This window comes from Balaenoptera acutorostrata, chromosome 5 (genome assembly GCF_949987535.1).
Source record: "Balaenoptera acutorostrata chromosome 5, mBalAcu1.1, whole genome shotgun sequence".
NCBI classification, from domain to species: Eukaryota; Metazoa; Chordata; class Mammalia; order Artiodactyla; family Balaenopteridae; genus Balaenoptera; species Balaenoptera acutorostrata.
Genome location: NC_080068.1, coordinates 140711323 through 140728653, shown reverse-complemented (window position 1 = coordinate 140728653; position 17331 = coordinate 140711323). Strand labels below are relative to the sequence as shown.

General features: G+C 43.1%; 1 protein-coding gene across 4 annotated transcripts in view; it reads left to right on the top strand.

The window, feature by feature from the left end:
• AFAP1 (actin filament associated protein 1) overlaps window positions 1-17331 on the top strand; it is a 155745-nt gene that overhangs the window by 45546 nt on the left and 92868 nt on the right. For all 4 annotated transcript variants that reach the window (XM_057546343.1, XM_057546342.1, XM_057546340.1 and 1 more), the window contains 2 exons: window positions 12326-12454; window positions 15637-15734. In XM_057546343.1, the coding sequence (XP_057402326.1) occupies window positions 12326-12454; window positions 15637-15734 (227 nt within the window). The remainder of the gene's footprint in view (window positions 1-12325; window positions 12455-15636; window positions 15735-17331) is intronic.

Sequence of the window (17331 nt, the reverse complement as noted above, 5' to 3'; positions counted from 1 at the left end):
TGTCCTGAGAAATCTTGGCCTACTCCAAAGTCATAAATAATTTCTCCTCTGTTTTCTGCTAGACATTTGAAGTTTTACTTCTTACGTTTAGGTCTCTGGTCCATTGGAGTTAGTTTTTGTGTATGGTGTGATGCACGGGGTGAGTTCAGTTTTTCCCACGTTGGGATCCACTCCTTGAGCACTATTTCTTCCAAGACTGTCCTCTCCTGTGGAATTGGCCTCTTCGTCAGCAGTCATTTGGCCGTTTGTGTGGGGATTTCTTTCAGGACTTTGTTCTGTTCCGCTCATCTGTCCTGACGCCGAACCACACTGGTTGGTTATTGTAGGTTGTACTGAGCCTTGAAACTAGGTGACTTGGGTTCTCCAACATTGTTCTTTTTTCTCCCCCAGCATTTGGCTATTCTAATTTGTTTCATTTTCATGTGTTTTAGAATCAGCCAGGCAATGCACTTTTGCAAAAAAAGCTGCTGGGATCTTGACTGGGATTGTGTTGAGTCTATAGATTAATTTGGGGGGAGAATCTCTCAAATCAATGACTATGGTATCTCTCCTTTTGTTTAGATCTTCACTATATTTTTTCAGCAGCGTTTCATCGTTGTCAGTTTATAGGCCTCTCACTTATTTTGTTAAATTTATCCTTAAGTATTTCAAGTATCTTAATGGTATTATTATAAGTAGTACTGGATTTAGTTTTTCTTTCACTTTTCAGTTGTCCCTTGCTAGTGAGGAGTTTATTGTTTTATAGACAAATTGAAAAATAAGTAGACAGATGAGGGGCATTCCCTCTCCACTGAGTTGGTTTGGGAAGGCTTTGCAGAAGAGGTGGCATTTGGTTGCACCTACAGAAATCTCGGTTGGTAGAGAAGGTGAGTGCCAGGGCGAGGGTGTTTCAGAAAAGCGCGTGCTAAGGTCAGGCGGGAACACGAGGAATGTTCTGAAAATGAGTGGTAGCTGGATCAGGCCACACCAAAACACGAAAGGTGGAATATGGCAGGTGATGAGTTTCTAAGGACATTGGGGCCAGATTGACAAGGGGTTTACTGCTGGACAAGGTTAAAACTTTATTCAGTGGGTGCTTGGGAGCCCTTGTGTGTTTATGAGCCCAGGAAATAAGCCATTCTTTTTTTTTTTCATTTATTTATAAAAAATCATAGTAAATATATATAACAAAATTTACTTTTTTAACCATCTTGAAATATATAGTTCGGTGGCGTTAAGTGTGTTCATGTTGTTGTGAGACCGTCACCACCATCCATCTCCAGGACTTTTCCATCTTACCCAAACTGAAACTCCGCACCCATTAAACAATAACTCCCCATTCCCCCTCCCCCAGCCCCTGGCATCCACCATCCTACTTCCTGTCTCTAGGAGTTTGACTACTCTGGGGGCCTCATATAAGTGGAATCATACAGTGTCCTTCTGTGACTGGCTTATTAACTTAGCATGATGTCCTCAAGGTTCACCCCTGTTGTAACATGTGCCAGAAGTTCCTTCCTTTTTAAGGCTGAATCATATTTCATTGTCTGGATAAAACACATTTCATTTACTCATTCATCTACTGATGGACACTCGTGTTGCTTCTACCTTTTGGCTGTTGTGCATACAGAGCCGTTCTTAAAAGCAGAGGACCTCTGAGATGAAGTAGGGATTTGGAGCCAGAAACTCCAAATTTCACCTCCAAATTTCAATGTCTATTTCACCTAGTTTCAGGCATCATTTTCCCCAAAAACTCCAAATTTTTTTGACATAAAATTGTTGATGGGTGCTTTTTTCATAGTATCCATCGTAATTTCTGGCTGTTTTTATTTGCATACTGTTTGTCTCTCTGACGTGAATATAAGATCATGTTTGTTTTGCTTATCATTGTATACCCCACAATTATGCCCTCAGGTATTTTTACGAGTCTTTTTTAGTAAATATTTTAAATATCTTACAATAAATAGAGCATCAATTTGCATTTTTCTTTTCCATCCTCCTATTGCTGTCATTCTCCATATCCTTTTTTAAAAAATTAATTAATTAATTAATTAATTAATTAATTAATGGCTGTGTTGGGTCTTCGTTTCTGTGCGAGGGCTTCCTCTAGTTGCGGCAAGTGGGGGCCACTCTTCATCGCGGTGCGCGGGCCTCTCACTGTCGCGGCCTCTCTTGTTGCGGAGCATGGGCTCCAGACGCGCAGGCTCAGTAATTGTGGCTCACGGGCCTAGTCGCTCCGTGGCATGTGGGATCTTCCCAGACCAGGGCTCGAACCCGTGTCCCCTGCATTGGGAGGCGGATTCTCAACCACTGCGCCACCAGGGAAGCCCCCCCTTTTTTTTTTTTTAACATCTTTATTGGAGTGTAATCGCTTTACAGTGGTGTGTTAGGTTCTGCTTTATAACAAAATGAATCAGCTCTACATATACATATATCCCCATATCTCCACATCCTTCTGACTGAGTGTGCCTCTTCCTTCTCCAGCCTCTCGCTACACCAGTTCATCCTTAGTGCCGCTGCCAGCATACATCATCTTTTCAGAGATAGAGCTCCATCAGTGGCACTTTTCCTGACAACCCGTGACTCTGTCTTTCATAGGATAATGGTTCTGTGAGTCCAAATGTTTATCTCCTGCTCTAGATGGTGAACCCTTGGATGTCAGATACTTGCCTTCGAAGACATTGAGAACAGTGTCTTAAACAAGCTCACGTTTAACAACTTGTTACTAAATTAAATTGAACTGATGTAAGTGGAATGAAAATATATGCTCTTGATATCTTATTTAAAACTATTGTCAGCGAGGGAGATGCAAGAGGGAAGAGAAATGGGAACATATTGTATATGTATAACAGATTCACTTTGTTATAAAGCAGATGCTAACACACTATTGTAAGGCAATTATACTTCAATAAAGATGTTTGAAAAAAAAAAAAAAACTATTGTCAGCAACCAGCTTGGTTTTTGTCAAGTCTTCTTTTTATTTATTTATTAACATCTTTATTGGAGTATAATTGCTTTACAGTGGTATGTTAGTTTCTGTGTCAAGTCTTCTTATACCAACCTAGGAATCAGGCTTCATGAATCAGGAAATCCGGTTCCTGTGGTGTTGTCAGGTTACACAGATTATTATGATTAATAAAAAACGTGTCCAGATCTAGGTTTTGTCTTTTACTTTCTACAAAATAATAGCACGATATTTCTATTAAGGCTTGCATCATCCATCCCTGTATTAGTCTGACCTTTGAGAATCATGATAATTTCCGGAAAGAATTTGTTCTGTGGATTTTTATACCAGTGCCTTTGGGGACTTCTTGTTGGCTGTGTATAATCCAGAAGGGAAAAGAGTCTCAGGACTCAGAATGTACATGTACGCACCTACCTTTTTAGAGACACAGACTTTCCTTTAGGATATTGATAAAGCTTTTGAAGATTCAGAGTCAGTGCTGAAACCGAGCTGTGTTTGTCCTAAGTCCTGTTCAGAAACCTGACAAGTAGAGAAGAGACCTTATTTACTTTCTCTTTTCAGATTCAAATTAAACTAGCCTTGATTGAATGTCCCTGAACTCAGAGGCTTTTATTCACAGTGGCTTCTGGATTCTCCGCGGCAGTCTTGCTGACACAGAACTGTGATTATGCCCAAGTTACAGACAAGGGCCCCAGGAGTCAAAGAAGCTTAGTGGTTTGTGCTCAAAGTCATCTGGTCACTCAAACAGCGGTCATCTAGAGTTTGAAGGAATTTTAGATGTAGTCTAGCCGAGGGAAACTTTCCAGCCAGACAGCATCTACAGCTGTGCAGCTTTTCTGAGATTTCTCAGATCAACTTGTAGGCAGCCCATTTGGATTATCTGTGGAGGCTGTGGAAATATTTGGAAGAGTCTGCATGAAGAGTCTTAACTGCAACCCTATAAGGGAAAATACGCAAGTGCTTTGCCTGAGTGTTGACCACTTGGCTCAGTGCCGCAGCAGTCCTGCCCCTAAGCCTCTTCCGAGTGCTCTCCTGCGGTGTCTCTGCAACCTTAGCAGCACAGGGCCCTGACCAGGTGCTGGTCAAACTGAGTCCGTGAACTTGTCAGAACCATTCTTTTACCGCTTTTGATGTGCACGCTCTAAGAATATCCCAGGAGACGCAGTTACTAACTGTGAGAGGGCGATCCATGGCATTTTTCTCTGCAACTTTCTCCCCAAAGCAACTCTCAGGAACTTTGTCTATTATGGAGATCCAGAAACAAGCAAGTGAATTAATTCACCAAACGCATACTGAGTGTCTCCTGTGTTCGAGCTTCCGTGTCAGGCAGTGTGCTCAGCGTTCTAGGTACAGAGAGAAGTCAAACGTGGTCCCCGACTTCAGCCTGCCTCGTGACGGGTGCAGGGAGGGACAGATTAACCCGTCGTTACAGCATGAGGTGAGAACGGCGATGCAGGTGGCCTAGAGTCTCCAAGGGTAACTAGGTAAGAGGTCGCTGGTAAAAGACGTGTGTGGGGTGTGTTGGGGACGAGACAGGGTTAAGGCACAGCGCAGAGAGCCGCAGTGCGAGCCGAGGTCCAGGGCAAAAGCAAGGCTGGTGTGTGTGGGAAACCGAGTTGTTCAGAAGAGCTGCGGGTGGGAGGTGGAAAGAGGGGTCTAGAAAAATAAGCAAGGGCGAGTTAAGATTCTGCCACAAGGTCAGGAGAAGTCATTGAAAAGAAGAATGAATGTAGGAGTCAGGGCAATTTTCTGAGGCGCCTCCAGCGTAGCCCAGTGGTCCTCAGTGAGAGGGATGAGATGGGATTTTATGAAACCAGTTCTCCAGGGTCCTGACCCTGGACCCAGCCTCTGGAGACAGTCAGCATAAAGGGCAGGTGCATGGCAGGCCAGGGATTTTCCATTGGCCCCAGGAGTTTATGGGATGCACTGTCTGTGTGAGTTCTGTGCAGGGCGGGTGGAGGAGATGCCGTCCGTAATTCGGTCCTTATTCTAGGCGCTCAGTCTTTTATTTTCTTATAGTCTCATCAGTCAGTCTTGTCTTTTACGTCTGACTTTGAGGCAGAGTCAGAAAATCTTTTCCCATACCAAGGTTACAAAGGAGCTCACCTACTCTTTTTTCTAGGACTGGAATGGTTTCATTTACATTCTCAGGTATCTTTGGTGTTTTTTTCTGGTGTAAGATGTACTTAATTTTATCTTTTTTTTTTTTCCCCCCAAATGGCTACCAGTTGTCCTGACCCCAATCATCAAGAGGTCCATCTTTTCCCCACTGATTTGAGATACGAGCTTTATCATAGGCTATATTTCTATATGTATTTGGGTCTATATCTGGACTTTCTATTCTATACTATTAATCTTACTGGAAATTTATGTATTAATATAACACCATTTAAATGATAGAACCTTTATATTATGTTTTAATAGAGGATATGGCTGGATCCTTTTCATTGTTCTTAGGCATCCCTTATTTTTCCCTATGAACCTTTTAGAATCAATTCGTCTAGTTCGAGACACAAAGCAAAACAAAATTTGTTATATATTTATTGGACTTGCATTAGATTTAGCTGTTACCTCGGAAAGAGTGACATCTTTTGGATGTTAAGTTGTTCTGTTCAAAGGCAAGGGGTACTTTCCGTTTGTTCAAGTTTCCTTCTTTGTCTTTCAGGAGTGTTTTAAAATTTTTCTTCTGTAAGTTTTACTTGTTTCTTGCTAAATTAGTTTAAGTATTTCACTTTTTTTTAATTGCTTTTTTAAATGGAATTTTCTCTTCCATTTATACCTTCTGTTTATTGTTTGGTATAAAAATCACGTGTAAAAGCAATAGTTTTTATATATCCTACTTTATTAACATTTTTTTGGTAGTAGTTTTATCATTGATTCTCTTGGGTTTTCTAGGTATACTTTCACATCAGCTGCACATAGAGATAATTTTATTCTTTTCTATTCTGAAGTTTCTAATTGCATTGGCTAATACTTCCAATGCAGTGTTAGAAGTGGTGGGGGAAATGGGCTTCTCTGACTTGTTTGCGACCTTACTGGGAATGCCCGCAGTGTTCCCTCATTAAGTAAGATGCAGTTTTTGTTTTATGTTAATGTCTTAGTCTGTTTGGGCTGCTGTAACAAAATACCACAGACAGGGTGGCTTATAGACAACGGAAGTGCGTTTCTCACGGTTCTGGAGGCTGGATGTCCAAGGTCAGGGTGCCAGCGTGGTCCAAGTTCTGTTGAAGGCCCCCTTCTAGGTTGCAGACGACTGTCTTTTCGTTGTGTCCTCACACGGTAGAAGGGGTGAGAGCGCTTTCTTGGGCCTCTTTTGTAAGGACACTGATCCTGGTCCTGGGGGCTGCACCCTCATGACCTGGTCACCTCCCAGAGGCCCCCCTCCTGACTCCATCACACTGGGGGTTGGGATTCAACAGAATGGCAGAGGGGATGCAAGCACTCAGCCTATAACAGTTAGTGCATGTATTTCATCAAACTAAAGTACATATCAGTTCCCATTGTGTTGACTTAAACAAATCAGGAATGGGTACTGAATTTTCTTGAAGGCTTTTTCATCATCTGTGGATGATGAGAATCATATGATCTTCCTGTTAGATCTATTAATATGGTGAATGTATATTAGTAGATCGTGTAATCTGGAGTCATCCTTGCATTCCTGGAATGAATTTCATTTCGTCATGTGTGCTATTAAGGTATTGTGTTGGTTTCTGTTTGCTAATATTTTATTTAGGAGTTTTGCATTGACATAAGTAAGATTGGTCTTTGGTTTTCTTTTTTGTGCTATCTCTGCTAGGTTTAGGCATCATTTTTATACCTACTCCTAAAAAAGAAAGAATTGGAAAATTGTTTATCTGTTTCCATCTTCTGGAACAATTTATGTATTTTTTTTTAATTAATTAATTTTTGGCTGTGTTGGGTCTTCGTTTCTGTGAGAGGGCTTTCTCTAGTTGTGGCGAGCGGGGGCCACTCTTCATCGCGGTGCGCGGGCCTCTCACTATCGCGGCCTCTCTTGTTGTGGAGCACAGGCTCTAGAGCGCAGGCTCAGTAGTTGCGGCTCACGGGCCTAGTTGCTCTGCAGCATGTGGGATCTTCCCAGACCAGGGCTCGAACCCGTGTCCCCTGCATTAGCAGGCAGATTCTCAACCACTGCGCCACCAGGGAAGCCCACAATTTATGTATTGATAGTAGTCTTGATGTTTAAGGTTTGGTACAATTCCCTCTGTAAAACCATCTGGGTGTGGTACTTTTTTTGTGAGGACAATTCTTTGATAACTTTCTTTGCTTTCTCTGTGTAAGCTTTCTGTAATTTGGTAAATACAGTTTGGTAAATTACATTCTTTTCTGTGAAATTGTCTATTTCACCTAGTTTCAAATGTATTTGCGTAGAGTTGTACAGAATAGTCTTTCATGACTTTTCTGAAGGCAGAGGTAGATATTTAAGGACTTCCTAGTTTTAGAAGACAAGAAGTCATGGGTCATGTCCACTTGCTGTGTTTGTGGATCCCAAGGCTTAAAGTTCTAATAAGATGAGCATATGCTATAATAATGGTAATAGCTACCATTTGTGAAATGCTTGCCTCTGTATGGATATCAGCTCATTTTAGCCTCATTACAATCCTGAGATACCTAATAATCATCTCATTTTAAGGATGACATAATTTGGGGGAGTTACCCACTTTTCCAAAACAGAAATAGACTCACAGACAGAGAAAACAAACTTATGGTTACCAAAGGGGAAAGGGAGGGGGGAGGGATAAATTAGTAGTTTGGGGATTAAAATGTATACACTACTATATATAAAATAGATAACCAACAAGGACCTACTGTATAGCACAGGGAACTATATATAATCTACATTTCAATAAAATTTTTTTAAAAATGGCCATAGCCACTCACCAGGCCAGCGTTACCTCAACGTAATTCATGGAGTGATTATCATGAAGTAGTCAAAGCAGGGCCTTTGGAGTCAGAACTGCATTCAGATTTGTTCTGTTACGTTCCAGCCCTGTGGCTGTGAGCATATTATTACCTGGAGAGGCTCAGCCACTTATTTGCTTAGCAACCTTAGGCAACCTCTCTGAGCCTCAGTGTCTGTGCCTGTAAAATGGGGATAAGACCAGTTTCTACCTCCTGGGGTTGTTGGGAACACACATGAAGTCATACGTGTAAAGGGACTAGAAGTGTCCCATGCCTGTGACTGCCGTGTAAACATTTGCTTAAAGAAAAGCAAACAAACGGGCCGTGGCTTCTCATTCCCCCGTGTAGGGGGCCCATCACGTCTTTGCAGCATTATTGTGAGAATTAAATAAAGTGTCATGTGCAGATGCCTAGGAAAATGCCTTTCACACAACAGGTTCTCAGAAAATATTAGTTCTCTTACTTTATTAATCTGCTCATCAAAAATCCTTGCATGCTTTCTACGTGGCTTGTACCGCTAGGCTGCTATACGGTACTCGGAGACAAGCAAAGCGTAAAGCCTACTCTTAACCAGCTGACTAGCTATATTGAGAAAAAACAAAAAACACCTTAAGGTCACTCAGTACCCGGTTATCAGTACAGCTGGTAAGAGACAAAAGAATTCAGTAACTGGGGAGGATTTTATTTGGGAGGAGCTTGTGGAGGATGTTGAATTAGAGAAGGCTAGGAGAGAGGGGATGTGAGTTTAGGTGTTTGAAGGGCCTGTTGAGGGTAAAATGTGGTTTGTTTAGTCCACGCAGGTCCTAGAAAGGAGGAACTTTTCTAACAACTGCATCTCTCTGATTTGGGGATGTTTTGCTTTCTGAGGTGCAAAGAGCTTTGCTTTGACAATCTTTTGGGTGCCGTTTCAGGTGAAAAGAAAACCACACAGTAGCTTAATAAACAATGAAGTGAAAATTCATTAGAAGGATGCAGATACCTCAGGGAATTCAGTGCAGCCCAGGTTCACAGGTAACCGAGACAAGTCCAGGAAGGTCTCAGGAACCCATCCAGTGCCCTGTCTGTGCGGCACTTCCTCTCTCTTGCCTCTGAGCATCTGAGGGTGTTAACTTCATTCTTTCTTCCTCTATTAATGACTTTCACCCGCTGGCACATACATGGCGAAACATGGCAGCTCCGTAGCTCCTGAGTTTACTGGTCTTCAGTTCAAGAGATCGCAACTGACTACGAGTTCCTATTCCAGGCAATATATACAGGAAGGAGACTCTGATGGACCAGTTTGGGTTAAGGTGGTCCAATTATGACCTGGGAGCAGGAGATGGCCTGCAGGGCCCGGTGGTGTAGACGTAGCTGGCGGGAGTCCAGCTTGTAGCTGAGGGCGCTGCTCTCTGAGGACCATGGGCCGGGCAGGAACCTGACTGTGGTTATGATAAACTCCCAGCCCAGAGGGGTCTGCATAAAATCCCCGATGGGAGCTCTGTAAGGGAGGCTCAGGTTGAAGACGAGATAGGACAGGTGCATGCAGTCTTTGGTCCTCTTCAGATATTTTGATGCTGCTAGGTGGAACCCAAGTGAAATCCTGCAGGATAAATATGATTTGGCTACACGCAAGCGAAGCATTTTTGATAAGAGTATACGAATGGGGATGGAGAATGGGTTCTGGAAGTTTAACATAGACCCATAGCATTTTTAACGTTTTTGCTTATAGCTTTTAGCAGCCCTTCCATTTCTGGACAAGGTTGATTTTGTTTTTATTGTGGTAAAATATACATAAAATTTACCATTTTAAACCCTTTTGAGTATACAGTTCAGTGTCATTAAGTACATTCACATCACCACCATCCGTCTCCAGAACTTTTATCGTCCCCAACTGCAACTCTGTCCCTGACAAACACTCACTCCCCATTCCCCGCCCTGCCCCAGCACCTGGCATCTACCATTCTGCTTTCTCTGTGGGTTTGATGACTCTAGGCACCTCATAGAAGTGAAGCATACAGTATTTGTCCTTTCGTGTCCGGCTTATTTCACTCAGCATAATGCCCTCAAGGTTCATCCATGGTGTGGCATGTGTCAGGATTTTCTTCCTTTTTTAAGACTGAATAATATATCACTGTATGGATGGACCACATTTTATTTATCCATTCATCCTTCAGTGGACATTTGGGTTGTTTCCACGTTTTGGCTATTATGAATAATACTAGCAGTCCATCATTTTTAAAGTATAGATGAGATCGTTTTCTACTTAGAATCATCAGGAAGTTGTTCTCCTGATGAAAAAGACCTTAAAGACTAACTTAATCCAGCCCCTTCATTTCATAGAGGGGAAATTAGGAAATTGCCCAATTAGGAAAAGTGAACAGCCTCGGACATACCTCGCCTATTCTGAACTCATTTGCCATTTCTCTGCCCACTTGTCTAAGATTATGAGAGCTTTGGTAGTTATAAAAGGGTGGCCTCAGTTAAGATCTTGTATTCTGGAGTGTGTTGTAGACTTGTGGAATTGTAAATTTGGGAAGAATTCCATAGACCAGTGGTTCTTGAACTTTTCTGCTTAGGACTTTCTGGTCTCAAAATATATATTGAGGACCCCCAAAGAGCTTTTATTTATGTGGTTATATCTGTAGATAGTTATCATATTAGAATTTAAACCTGTCAGATTTTTAAGATATGTATTAATATATGTATGAAAAGTAACTGCATTACGAGATAATTTGTGAAAGAGTGGCATTGTTTATATTTCTACAAGTATCTTCAGTATCTGGCTTAACAGAAGAAAGCTGGATTCTCATATCTATTTCTGCATTCTGATTGTGATGAACCGTTGTTTTGGTGGCAGTACATAAAGACGATCTGGCCTCACAAAGATATGTACTTGGAAAAGAGAAGGGTATTTTAGTGCCTTTTCAGAAAATTGTGAATATTCTTTGATACTACACCAAAACTCAACAAGTGGTAGTTTCTTAAGGTTAGTTGCAATGTGGAATCTGGCGCTGTATCAAAGAACACTTCATTTTCTGTTACATGAAGATATTTCAGCTTATTTTACACATTAGATGGATCTTTACCCACGTGTGCTTTTATGACATCATGGTTTCCTGAGTTGTGTAGAGCTTCCAAATGTCAACACACTGCTTTATGCACCAGGAGATCATGTACCTCAATGTCATTCCTGATCTCATTAGAAAAGTCTCTGTTGAGAAGCTGTCATGCTCCTAGTGGTGGATACACGTGTTCAAAATTCTGTTTTCCCATGGAAGCTCAAATTGTATCATTGGCAACAAATGCTGTCATTGTTTACCTGGACGTGATAAGCTTACTTTGTTCATTATTGAGAAAATGTCGGTCACATACTCAAGTCTGAATAATCGCAGTTTGTCTATCATTTCTTCTTTGGTGCTGCATGAAAAAAGTGGCTTCGTGTAACTCACAGCTCAGACAGTTGTACACGTGCTTCTTCTCTAGACGACCATGGTACTTGAGTCTGCAAGAGAAGTGTTTCATGCGTACTTCCCACCTCACCACACAGCACGTGATAAAGGTGTATCCTCCAGGGTTGAGATCTAATGAAAACAATGATTTTTACTGCTTCATCAAAGACACTCTTAAGTGAAAGTAGCATTTTAAAATTTTTATTTATTTACTTATTTTTACTGCTAGTGTGTAAGTGAAGGATACAGTATAGTATAGTTTGGTGTCACTGCTTTGATTTGCGCTAAGATGCCAGAAGTTTAACCACCCCTTCATTTGCACCATTAGCGCAGGAAAAAGTGAATAATGTCATATATTATGAAAATAGTTTGACCTCGCAGACGCCCTGAAAGGGTGTTGGCATCACTCAGAGGTTCACATCATGGGGTAAAAATTGCCGACATCAGCCCCATAGTGCAGTCTTGTGGGTGTCAGAGGGGAAGTCTGCTGTAATCCCAGAAAGAAAAGACATGATGGAAGTCAGGACCTGAACTTATATCGAGGTCCTCCCCATCACCCAGCATCATTGTTGTAACTGTAAAGCGCTTACAGTCTTCCTGGGGAGAGAGCCAGCCCTGCAAAAGCACAGAGTTGGGTGTTGAGTTCCTACGTCCTAGTAGTTATCTGAAGACTATTTGGCATTTTAAACTCCCATCTCCTTCTTGGCACTGAAATTTAATATCATCCAGTTGACAGCAGATGATGCTGTCAGGCTCTTGGGTCGTGATTCCATCTGTTGGCAGCGTGGCTTTGGGGCTTCTCCCAGCCGAACACCTCTGCCTCAAAGCAGAAGTGATGGAGGAGCACATTTGTCTAGAAGATGATGCGTGAATCTTTTAGACGCCCTGGTTTCAGCTAACTTGCGTTTCCTGTTGGAAAACAATATTCAGCCATCAAGCTAAAAACGAAATGCTTTGAGTAAAATTTCGCATTCGTGTTTTGACATTTGCAAGTTGGTGCGTCTCATAGTACCTTTCCTCTCTCCTTTGTTTTCAGCAATGGAAGAGTTAATCGTTGAACTTCGTCTCTTTCTTGAACTCCTGGACCATGAATATCTAACCTCAACTGTCAGGGAGAAAAAGGCAGTTATCACAGACATCCTGCTGAGGATACAGTCATCCAAAGGTACGTCTCATTCAAACTGTTAGTCTTTCTTTTTCCGGGCTCTTTTTGCCTCTAAGCCATCTTTAATTCTCATCTTTCCTAAACACAGTCATGAATGAATGTATTCATTCATCAAGCTGTCGTCGAAGGCCTTACTACGTGCCAGGTACTGTGTTAGTCTCTGGGTTTAGAAAGATAAAGCCTTTAAGGAGTTAGGCTTAAAGTAGGTGTGTTGGGCGGGTCCCTAAGGGCACCCCAGCACTGGGAGATTTGCTAGCGGGACTCAGCATGGAGCTGTACTTTCTCATGCCTGCGATTCATCACAGAGGTAGTAAGGATACACGGCCAGATTATAAGGGGAAAAGACTCAGGCCAAGTCTGGAGGGGCCATGCACAGGCTCCTATGCTCCTCCTCCCCTGAGGCTCATACAGATCCCACTCTTTCCTCAGCAACAAAAATGCAGCAGCCTGCGTGCAACGTTGCTGTTCAGGGAAGCTCACTGGAGACTCAGTGCCCAAGGACTTTACTGGGGGCGGGTCACATAGGCACCCTCCGCCTGGCACGTACCAAAATCCCAGACTCTCAGCAAAGCCGGTTTATTACTCAGGGTTCCCCAGAGAAAGAGAGCCGTTAGGATAGAGGGATAGAGATAGAGATAAAGAGGAGATTTGTTGTAGGGATTGGCTTCTGTGATTACAGAGGCTCAGAAGTCCCACAGTCTGCCCTCTGCAAACTTGAGACTGAGGAAAGCCAGTTCTGTAATTCAGTTCAAGTCCAAAGGCCTGAGCGTCAGGGGGGGCTGATGGTGGAAGTCCTGGTCAGAGAACTAAGAACGCCAGCGTCCGAGGGCAGGAGAAGATGGGCGACTTGGCTCAAGCAGAGGGAGTGCACCCGCCCTTCCTCGGCCTGTTTGTTCTGTTCAGGTCCTCAACAGATTGGATGACGCCCACCCACCCTGGGGAGGACCATCCCCTTTTGAGTTCGGCAACGCAAATGCTAATCTCTTCCAGAAACATTCTCACAGATACATCCAGAGATAACGTTCTACCAGCTCTCTGAGCATCCCTGAGCCCGGTCAGGTTGGCACACAGAATTCGCCATCACAGCAGGTGTTTAGCATGAGATCATGTTGTCTGCCCAAACAGTCTAGGCACAGTAGACCAACCTTATCGATTAGGGCATGGTGGGAACACTTCTGAAAGCCACATTCCCAGATGCCAGCCCTTGTAAAGACAGCAGCCTCAGGCCTGCTGTGTTAACTCTTTTGTGCACAGTGGGTAAGACAGAATAGCAGGGAGAGGGCATCAGTGTTAAGAGAACACCCAAGAGGAGGGTCCAAACCAGTTTAGTGAGAGAGAGAGAGCGGCGGGGAGGGGCTGGGGGCAGTTCTCGGAGGATATGGTGTTAGAATCCTGACGGCTGGGTAGGAGATACCTGGAGGAGATGTAGAGGTTTATTGTAAACAGCTTCACTGAGATATAATTCACATACCATGCACTTCACCCATTTGAATGTACAATTCGTTGAGTTTTAGCATACGAAGCCTTGATTTGACATAGTTAGATTTGCATTCCAGAAAGCTCACCTTGTCAGTCTGGGCAGTGGGTTCAAAGATCTGGCTGCAGATTGAACGAGAGCTACGTGAGGCCCCGGCTGGATGGTGGGACCAATCCCTGAGGTAGGAGTGCAGGATGAAGACCATGTTTGAGGGGCAGTAGGATAGAGAGAACCAGTAGGATAGATAGAGACAGTGACAGAGATAGAGATAAAGACGGAGATGGAAGTTCACTTTGAAATGATGTTGCTGCTTCCCTGCCTGGACCCTTTCAGTATCTTCCATTGCCCGTAGATGAACCCCAGGCCCCTTACGACGTGTGGTCACGCCTGTCTACCATACAGTCAAAGGGGCTTTGATTTCTGTCTCTGCCCGTTACCCAGTCTGTGACCTCGAGCAAGTTACTTAATCCCTCGATGCTTCAGCTTGCTCACCTGTAAGAAGGGCGGACAGTAGCACCTACCTCGGAGGGATGTTGTACGGATTGACGAGATCATATAAAACATTTCCAAGCAGTGCCTGATGCATGGCAGACGCTCAGCAACTATTGACTGTTATTTCCTACTGTTGCTTTTACTAGTAGAAGTAGCATTTCTTTCGACCTCATCCCCTCTGCGTACACCTGTTTCCCAGTCACTTCAGACTAAGGGTCTGAACACTGCAGTTTGGGCCTCCTGCCTCTGGCGTTGCTGTTTGCTTTCCCTTGATTTCCCTTCCTCTCTTGCTCTGCCCAATGAGTTTCAACCCCTTTTCTCTCCATCCTTTGTTCTGGATGTTATTTTCCAATTCACTGATTTTTCTCTTCAGCTCTTTAATTTGCTTAAAACTCAGCCACTGATTGTTTGATGGTAGAGTTTCCATTTGTTCTTTTTCTTTCTTTCTTTTCTGTTTTTATTGTTTCCAGGCCTCTGCCAAAATTCCAGTCTTGTTGTCGCTTCCGCAGGTCAGGGTCTTTGTCTTTTCCCAGCCTGCAGCGTCGTGCTTGACCCATCATAGGTGATCATTGTTGAGCGGTTATTTTTCTAGATCTAGAAAGGTGAGTCCTTGGCACGTAAATAACACTGTGCCCAGGTTAAAGTAGTTTCCTCCTCTTTCCTGCCTTCACTGGTACAGTGCTCACCACGGTTTCTGAGAGTCCGTTGTACCTATGTTTGTCTTCCCAACTTGCATATGATCCCCTGAGGGTATGAGCTTAATTATCAGTCTTGTCAACAGTAAGTGTGTCTGTTACAGCATCGGACCTTAGGAGAGTACTTGATGCAGATTTACGGATTCCCAGGAAAGCGTCTGCCCCCTTAGTACGTGGGTAAGTATCAATACTAACCTGAGTGGAAGTTCAGGAGAGGCAGCTCGCCGTTGAGAGCTGCCTGGCGTTGGAAAGGATGTCGACTTTGGTGCCTGCTCTGTCATTTCTACCTGTCAGCGTTCCCATTAAGTACTTTAACCTTTTTTTTCAGCCATAGATCCTTCACCTGTAGAATGGAGAAGAAGAATACCTACCTTGCAGGATTGTTGTAAAGGATTAGAGAAAATAAATACGTATTTGCGATGTATTCAGTATGGGGCCAAGGAGGTGATAGCTGCCAGCGGTGCCGTCTTTACCTTCCTTCTCCTCCTCATCCAGTTCTGTGGTTTTGGTTGGTACAGGTTTTGAAGTGAAAGATCATGCTACGAAGCCAGAGACCCCCAACAGCCTGCCGGCCCCTCCCCAGATGCCTCTGCCAGAGATCCCGCAGCCGTGGCTGGTGAGTTAAAGTCCCACCATCACAAGAATCACCAGATGCCTGTGTTACTTTTGGTTCCAGGGGCAGGTAATGAAAGCCCAATTCTGGAAGAAAGGAGGCCACGTTTTGCCCAAGGCACTCCTTTGAGTGTGTTTTTTGGATGCTAGTAATGGCCAAGTGGGAGGCTGTAAATGTAGCCTTCTCTTAGGAGGCTGATGGTTCTTTGAAAATTGCTGGAGCTACAGGTCCATGGAAATCTGTTCTTAAGTTGGATTTTAAAAAACTCAGATGATTTAGCAGGCAAAACAATGACAGTAGAGCCTAGGGACTTGCCCCTCTTTCTGGGTTAACTCTGAATTTGAATGCCTTAGCCTGAAACTTTAATGCTCATTGCTTCTTCTGGGATTAAATATTCTTTTTTTCCCCCCAAGAAGAAAAATATGTACATAGTCCAGGAATGTGTGTTTTATTTGATTTTCTGCATTCAAAATTGGTTTTGGAGTTCTTTTACTATTTTCGCAATCTGGGGATACTCACGTATGCCATTTTTCATGGACCATTCAGCTTTTTCTGCCTTTTGCTATTTTCTAATTTGCTTACTCAGGGAAATGAGGCTTTTATTCAAAATTAGAGCAAAATCAGTTACTTAGCAACTCTCTTCCTAACATTTGCTTTCTCTATGAATCATCTGATTATCTCTCTACCAGGAAAGGAACTGTAGGAAAGCAGGGCCCCAGCACATGGCTGATGTCCAGTGGGTACTCAGTAATTATCATTGTAGAGGGGACGGAAGGAAATCAGTGCTTACTGGGTCCCTACCACCTGTCACAGATCATGCTTGCTCTTTTTTCACTTAAAATTTCACTTAATACTTACAACCTGACCTCAGGGAACCCCTAAAGTACCCCTAAACATGTGAATAGTGTGTATTTCCATTTTCCAGAAAAGGAAGTGTGGGTCCAGTGAAGATGTGATTGCTCAAGGGCAGTAGGAAAGGCAAAAATACAATTTTTTGTAACGTATTCTTTTGATTTCAAATCCAGCCTTTTCTCAGCAATACTATTTGGGGAGGCATGGCAGCAAAGCCGATGCCAGCATGACTCACCGATGGGAGAAGGTTTTCTTAGGAACCTAAGCCTGTTCCCAAGCTGGGCTCTGGGGAGGCCGCGGGGTCCAGGGTGTGGATGGGAGCACGGTTCCTGCATCCAAGCACCAGCTCTGACACTTACTGTGTGAGTTCAGACTGTGGCTTTCACTTCTCTGTGCCTGAGATGCCTCATTCTGAAATGAGTGTAATAATAGTGCCCACTTAGTGCTATTCTTGTGAATATGAAAAGAGTTGATGGACCTCAAGCGCTTGGAATATATGCCTTGCATCTGTTAAGCCCCGTGCAAGAGCCAGCTATTACTTTGTAGGGCTGTGGTTCTCAGACTTTCGGGGAGTGTGTTAAAAATGGACATTCTGATATGCTGATAACGTGAATTATATTTTAGATATATTGAGTTAAAGAAGATGTATTAATAAAACCAATTTCATCAATTTCTATGGCTACTAGAAAAATTTAAATTACATATGTAGCTCACATTTGTAGCTTGCTTTATTTTTCTTTTGTTTTAT